This window comes from Gymnogyps californianus, chromosome 1, assembly GCF_018139145.2.
Source record: "Gymnogyps californianus isolate 813 chromosome 1, ASM1813914v2, whole genome shotgun sequence".
NCBI classification, from domain to species: Eukaryota; Metazoa; Chordata; class Aves; order Accipitriformes; family Cathartidae; genus Gymnogyps; species Gymnogyps californianus.
The window spans coordinates 149,109,448-149,116,504 of NC_059471.1; the positions used below are offsets into that span (position 1 = coordinate 149,109,448).

General features: G+C 45.1%; 1 protein-coding gene across 1 annotated transcript; it reads right to left on the reverse strand.

Annotated features, from left to right (window-relative positions):
* Positions 1–863: 863 nt before the first annotated feature.
* PEX26 (peroxisomal biogenesis factor 26) lies at positions 864–6,761 on the reverse strand. The gene is made up of 5 exons (XM_050891442.1): positions 6,568–6,761; positions 5,789–5,929; positions 5,087–5,400; positions 4,221–4,367; positions 864–3,445 (listed from the first exon to the last, which is right to left on the reverse strand). Exons 1-5 carry the CDS (start codon positions 6,732–6,734, stop codon positions 3,342–3,344), a joined length of 873 nt encoding a protein of 290 aa, XP_050747399.1. The 5' UTR covers positions 6,735–6,761; the 3' UTR covers positions 864–3,341.
* Between the last annotated feature and the right edge of the window lie 296 nt (positions 6,762–7,057).

Genomic DNA, 7,057 nt, shown 5'->3' on the forward strand with positions numbered 1-7,057 from the left:
TCAAAAGGTGGCATCATTTTTAAATGGTGTCTTTCTGACAAAGGCAACTGTAGATGAATGGTGGACATGGAGTTGCCTAAGTTCCACTGATTGAAATGAGTTGGGGAAGAGGTTAAACTGCAAGGAATTCCACTTGACTATTTGATCATCTGTGGACAAGGTACATAGGATTATCTTGTCCTCTGGTGCTAAGGCACCAAACCTCGTCTTTCTGCCAGCCATTCCTTGTATTTGTAACTGCTGTTCATCTGATTATAGACAACTGTTCTTCAGCCTTTCAGCTGCCTACAATATGGGCCAATACAAGTTTTTTGCATCTCTCAGGAAGACGGCAAAACAAAAAAGCAGAACTATAATTTGCTCTTACACCTGGAGTTACTAGCAGAAAGTTCACATACACATGGCACACACACACATTCTCTCTGACAAGGCTTAAACAGTAAGATCCCCATGGCTATGTCTTTTCACTCCATGATATAATGAGAGTGCAGAGAAAAACACACAGCTAAAGATAAATACCAGGTACTTTATTCTTGGTAGTACTGGTCTTAGCCATCCCAAGATACACAGAGACACTTACATATTTACAAAAAAAATATGCTGGATCTTTCACAGAAAGTAATTACCACTCTCTGAACTCCTATGAAAATGCAGACTTATACCCTACCAACATCATCAGTTGATTAGATCTCATCAGATTGACAATGAACAAGTCCTCTACTTAATTCAAATATGCCTGTACAATGAGGACATGTAGTGAAACATTTCTGGAAATTATCTGAAAACTGTACAGTATCAATACATTAAACGCAAAAGTTTTCATATACTTAATCACAACACAAATAAGCAACTCTACAAAGAGGTAAATCAGTAGTCACTTTATTGTGAAAATCAAATATTGCAGTTTTAGTATTAATTGCAAAAAAACCCTGATAGCTTGTTTCTGCCTTCTTGACCTCTCATGATGAATTAAATACAATACAAATGCTAAATCAGTAGTACTCAAAAAAAGCAAAGGTTACCAACCTACACTTAAAATCAAGTTGAATGTTAAAGTCCTGGTAAATGAGTGGCTATGACATTTAACAGCATTCTAAACATAAGGTATGGCCTGCTTAGACCACTGGTCCCAACCTCCAAAATTGCATCTCTGCCATCTAACTAAAAATGTTAATAGAAAAGTAGAGCAAAAAATGGTTGTCAGTCAATTTGGCGAGAATTTGGCCTGACTTCAGACTGAAGTTTGCCATTTCATTAACTCGCTTACAAAGGACTTAAAGTGACGCCTTGCAAAGTAGCAGGCCAGTAGACACAACCTAGTCATTTCTTGAAAGAGCTCAACTCCAGACAGAACTTCTGTGTTTTATTCTACTTGGTTTCCCATCAACTGTTGGTTGCAGAGTTGTAACTACACTTATAGCTGGATCACAAGAACCATCTAGCAATATCAAGAGCAGCTCTTCCCTATGTGCGCAGAGTATGTAAGAAATAACTTTTTAATATGGTGAAGCATTATGTGCTACTTATCCTGGTGTAAAGTCCTAGCAGAGACAAAAACTTTGGGGAAGGATATGGTATTTTTTTGGTTTTTACACTTGAGACAACTAGGCAAGGTCATTACTGCATTTACGAATGACCTGCCCCAGTTTATCTGACACTAATACTGGAGTATTTCTTTATGGGGATAATCTAAGAAGAAATAGACACAGAACTATTTTTAGCAGTGAAGATGCAGACTGTTTTCGAAGTGTCCCGGTAGATAGCAAAGCAACAGACTGCACACAGTTTGAAGGTGCCAACAGGCTGCTATCCGTGTGACAAAAACAGAAATAGCCACCACCTCAGTGTATGGCTACTGCTGGAGACAAAGGAACAACCTGAAGGGGACTACTGTTGTAAGACACCACATTGGGATCTATATTGGCTACTTTTCACAGGTTTGGTGTGTTGGATAGAATTTGCCCACCAGAAAGGCTGCTTTGTTCAACATCTGTAGCTTGGGCTGACGTTAGTCAGCCTGAATCCTTTTGGCACAGATGCTGGGATGGCGGGCTACTTGTTTGCCACAAAGGCCCCTTGCCTTTAACTTGTCCTCTCCAGCACACAACAGTTTGCTCCTGTGAAAGCAATATTTAAGTAGGTCAGCGCTCTCTCCTTTGGAATTTACCTTTTGTCAATCGATGATAGGTGGATGGATGGAGAAGAAATGAATGTTCTACCCCAAACCTCCAATTTCTGCCCCAAGTGGTCGGAAATGGGGTCAGTCTGGTGACAGATCTGCAAAGACAATAATTTTCTTGCCATGGATCTGGGGAAGGTTTTAGGATCTCAGAGAATATCTCTTTCTACCTATTAATAAACTTTTGCTCTGAATGACATAGCATTGCTAAATGGCTCCCATGTAACCCAGGACTTTAGATATTGGGGGCAGAGGGGGCAATTCTAGACATACAGAGACTTTCTCACATCTACATAAACAAAGCAAGAGGTAGGGAAAGAGTAAAACAATGCAACAACTTCAGTTGTTCAACTAGACAATAATATAGAATGTAGTTTAAAAAAATAAATCTATTTCCTTACTACCACCACATGCTCCTAAGAATTACTATGCATCAGGCAAGCACAAAGTGCTGTAATTTGCATTTAAGAAGAGTAGGTGCAGCACAATAGTCTTTGTGGCCCACCACCTTGGCTTTCTGGCTTAAACGTGACTAAAATCAAGAGTGCCTGTATAAGGAGGCATCAGTCACAAGAGAAACCATGGCCTTCAAAATGCAGTAGGCTTCACTTTCTCCAGTGTTTTTCTTCCACATGCTTGTCCTAAATCCCATGCTGCAGTAACCAGGCTTTTCAGATGTCTTCAGGCAAAACAGAATATTCCACTAACTACTGGTACTCTGTTGCCTTTTATAGTCATGCCTCCAGGAATGCTATTTCACTTGTTCAGGGAACTGCCCAGCATTTGCAAGGATGGAGCCTTCTTCCATAGTTCATAACTGGCTACACAACCCTCACTCAAGAGCTACATCCAAAGCAAAGTGTTTGAAAAGGAGGATTCTTATTCAGTTGCAGATTACTGAAGGAGTGGCTTTATCCTGGTGTTCGACAGAACGGTGCTGTAGAGCCAAGCAAAACGTCAGGAATACTTGGCGTGGTTTCAAAATTCATACAACACCATTCCCTGTCTGAAGAAATGAAGGTATCACCACACAGGAGTTCACAGGTGGTCATCTCAATTAGGACACTGATTCCAACAGTCCTTGAAGAGCCTGATAACATCCTCAAGACAAGCTGACAGTTTTACAGCAGCAGAGAAAACCACATTCTGTGACAGAAGACACTTAGCCTTGACTTGGAGGCCTGTGGATTGGAGAAAATACAGCTGCCCAAGCCTGTCGGAAGAGCTGGACCAGTTTGTAAATGAATGGCAGGGATGTGGGAGAAGCTGCAGAACAAAACAAAAAGCAAAAGAGCTTTTATTATAAAAGGTAAAGCTACGAAACACTAAACGTATTAAGAAAGAACTAATCCCAACTAGAGTTAATGGAAACCTAGTTGTCTTATTTCCTTCTGTTCAGTTCAGTACTTGGGCCTTCACTCAGGGCACTGCTCGCATCCCTAGCAAGCCTTCTTCAGTATTTTCCAATGGACTACTTGCAGAATAGCTACGGAGCACCTGTCACCCAGCAGAAGGGGAAACACCCATCCCCTCCACGCCCCAGCTGCCACCTCTACGTCATGGGACCAGCCCATTCTTCAGCAACAGCAGCAGCCATCACTAGTGAGACTCCAGCATAAGCAGATCAAATGCATGACTACGTTGCTGCCCTGGGCAACTCTCCGCTTTCCTGACAGGACAGCCCTAGAAGGCAATCACTCTTCCAAGAGATATTCACCTTGTAGCACCTTAAGATGACTGAGGCAGAGGCTGAGTCTAGGACTGCTCAGCCTGCCTCTCTCAGTCTGTACTTCGTCTGTTGGAAAGAGCTGAGGATGGAATAACTGTTTACAGAAAACTGGCTTTTGTGGAGCTACATCTTTCTGCACGGATTGCAACTGGAAACATGAGAAACAAGCCCAAATAATAAGTTCCTAGCCACCCAGTTTTTGTGTCTCCCAAATACGAGACATTTACACAGACCAAATCTATTAAAAGCAACTATTTTCTTCTCTGTAACCATAATGGGATTTAAAAAACAAAGGAAATCTTAATGCTGTACCTGGGTCTAATCTCACCACCACCAGGTACAGCAGAAAAGTAGCCAAGAGCATCTTTTTGTAAGGAAGTAAATAGAAGTGGCTAGACATGGACCGCAGTGCTCTACGTAGCAACGTCAACATGGTCAAGAGCTTTTGGGACAGAGCACCTAGAATACAAGAACAGAAAGGCTGTTAGGGCAAAGTAAAGTAAAAAAAGTAATCACATAGATACAGATAATAAAAACCTAAGATACTAAAGTAAGACTGTTCTTAGTTTGATTGCATGAGAGTTCAGTTGGGGTTTTTTTTGTAACAGGGAACAGAGAAACAGTACAATTTTATAATACAATTCATTATACCTTTTTTTTTTAGGCATCTAGTATAATATGATCTTATACCACAGTAGTGCCAGTTTCTCTCCTGGGAGATAACGTCAAGTGATTTACAGTTCTGGAGGAGAAGCAGTACTTTAAATGCCAGATATGCATTGTTCTACATGGGCTCGACTATAAATGGAGACAAAGCAGAGAGTACACAGAGCCAACAAAATGTGCCCTCAAAGGATTGCTAGTTAGTTTCAGTTTCCCTTTTGTACCTTTTTTTTTTTTTAAATACATTTATTCTGAAGTGCTTTTTAACCTGGAAAACAATTCTCATCTCTTGACATTGGCAGAGACTAAATATGCTTTGTAATTGTCAGCAAATGGATCACTAAGTCTTCCATTTCCTTCTGTGATACCCAACAGGACTTCCTCGTGGCTGGTTTGTCGTGACAATATTCTCAATACCTAGTTAATACTTGCTACCCTTTGTTAGTAAGGGACTAACTAACTTGAAATAAAATTAAAAAAAAAAGAGGAGCACAAACAACAGACGGAAAGCCTACCCAAAACAGTTTCTGTTGTTGCGTCTTGCTGCTCTTCGGCAGCCGAGTGCATCTCTTCCCGTTGAGTCCACTGACATCGGCTTTCACAAATGGTCCCGAGAAATGCTAGCTGCTGCTCGCTGTCAAAAACATCACAGCCACGTACAAGCTCTTCTGCCCCCTCAAACTGGCCAAGCGGAAGCAACACATGCAACAGATAGAGCTCCAGCAACGAACCGTACTCAGGGAGGCTCTTATTGGTTTGGTCTCTCAGCCAGCTACTGCCAACCTCCAGCATCACCTGGGGCTCTCTCACTTTGCTGTACAACAGGATACTGAAATAGAAGAAATAAATACTAGAAAACACTAACTCTTTGTAAAAGTTGAGATCACTGACAGTTACTACCCACAAGCAGCTATCATGAAGGCACGTATCAGGGTCTGCACTTGAAGCACAGAGAGGCTTCTGAGGCGGACAATAGGTGCAGCCACTGATGTTACTTTCTCAACATCACCTCTTTTTACTTTATCACCGTGAAGCAATCTTCAGGCCTGCAGGCATGCTCCAGCACACACAAGTCAAGAACAGGCCTGTCCCAGGTTCTGCTTTCATCCTCACTTACACCACACAAACTGAAAATATCACACAATACTCAAGTCTGGCCTGCTATTAAACCTAACGCAAGCCCTGCTTGTATCTGACAGCCACAGACAGAAACTCACCACAGCTCCAGAACTTTTGGAGGCAGATGTTCAGGGACATGGTAATACTGCAGGACCCAAGACAGAACTTCTCTCCACCGGTTCATCTCAGCCAGCGCCTGAATCCCCACAACACAAAGGGAGCATTTCACTTCTGCAGAACTGGCAATGAAGAGACACCTAAATAAGTGCTTCTTACAACCATGTTTCCCCTTGCATCCCTTCCGTGAGCTGCAGCCTAGCCTAGGTACTCTACAGTTCTCTGGAAGCCACTTCCCCTCCTCTTCTTCTCCTCACCCCCGATAAAAAGACAAATTCAACCACCCGAGAAGATGCACTGAGCCTGTCTCTCCAGGAGGATGTGGGGCAGGCTCCTATGCACACATCGCTTCCCTCAAACATGCACAGATCCCTTCATATGAAACATGTAAATATAGACAGGCCGTTATCAAATAGCAGTCAAAGCCAAGCTGGGTTTTAAATGGCTACTAACTCGCTTTTTAGCAACAAGTGCCCCCCTCCGTTAATTTAGCTAATTAAGAAAAAGCTAAGCAAAACCACAGCAAGGACCATCGGTGCTATTGCCATTCATACAGATAATATTTATATTCGAATCTAAGGGCTTCCTAACGCCCCGCCAAAAAAACCCCAGTTTATTACACCCAAAAAGCCCTCTATTAAAAACAATAAGCAGGGCAGACACGGCCCGCAGTTAGAAGCCAGCCTGACGCTGATGCGGCAGCGAGCCACTTCCCAGCGCCGCCCTGTCCCCGCTCCGCACGCCCGGCGCCCGCTCGCACCTCTCGGGGCCGGGGCCGGGGCCGGGGCCCAGGCTGTCGCAGCCCGCCTCACACCTCTCCACAGCGGCGGCGAAGTCCCGGTGCAGCACCAGCAGGTCCGCCGCCTCCTCCAGCAGCGAGGCCGCCTGGGCCGAGACCGGGGGCCAGGCCAGAGCCTCGCTCCTCATGGCGGCGGCGGCGGGAGGGCTGCCGGGAGGGCTGCTGCTGCCGCCGCCCTCCCCGCGCCCCACCGCCCACCGCCCGCCCGGCTCCGGCTCTGGCTCCAGCGCTGCCACCGCCCCCCCGGGGCTCGGCTCCGCTCCGCGCGGGCAGGCAGCGGCAGAAGCCCGGCTTCCCACGGCCCCGGAAGGCCGTGAGGGAACCCCCGCACCGCCGCCTCCCGGCAGCGGAAGGGCCGCCCCGGCGGACATCTTCTCCCCGCCCCGCGGGCCGGCGGGACATGTAGTGTAGCGGTAGCGTGAGGGAGCGGGGATCAACGGCTGCTGGGGCG

What these genes read in the sequence shown, in the direction of transcription:
- PEX26 (XM_050891442.1), bottom strand. Translation starts at nt 6,734, where the DNA reads ATGAGGAGCGAGGCTCTGGCCTGGCCCCCGGTCTCGGCCCAGGCGGCC. An exon ending in CCAAAAGTTCTGGAGCTGTG is followed by an intron (nt 5,401 to 5,788) that starts GTGAGTTTCTGT and finishes CTTCTATTTCAG; the next exon opens with TATCCTGTTGTACAGCAAAG. An exon ending in AACAACAGAAACTGTTTTGG is followed by an intron (nt 4,368 to 5,086) that starts GTAGGCTTTCCG and finishes CTTGTATTCTAG; the next exon opens with GTGCTCTGTCCCAAAAGCTC.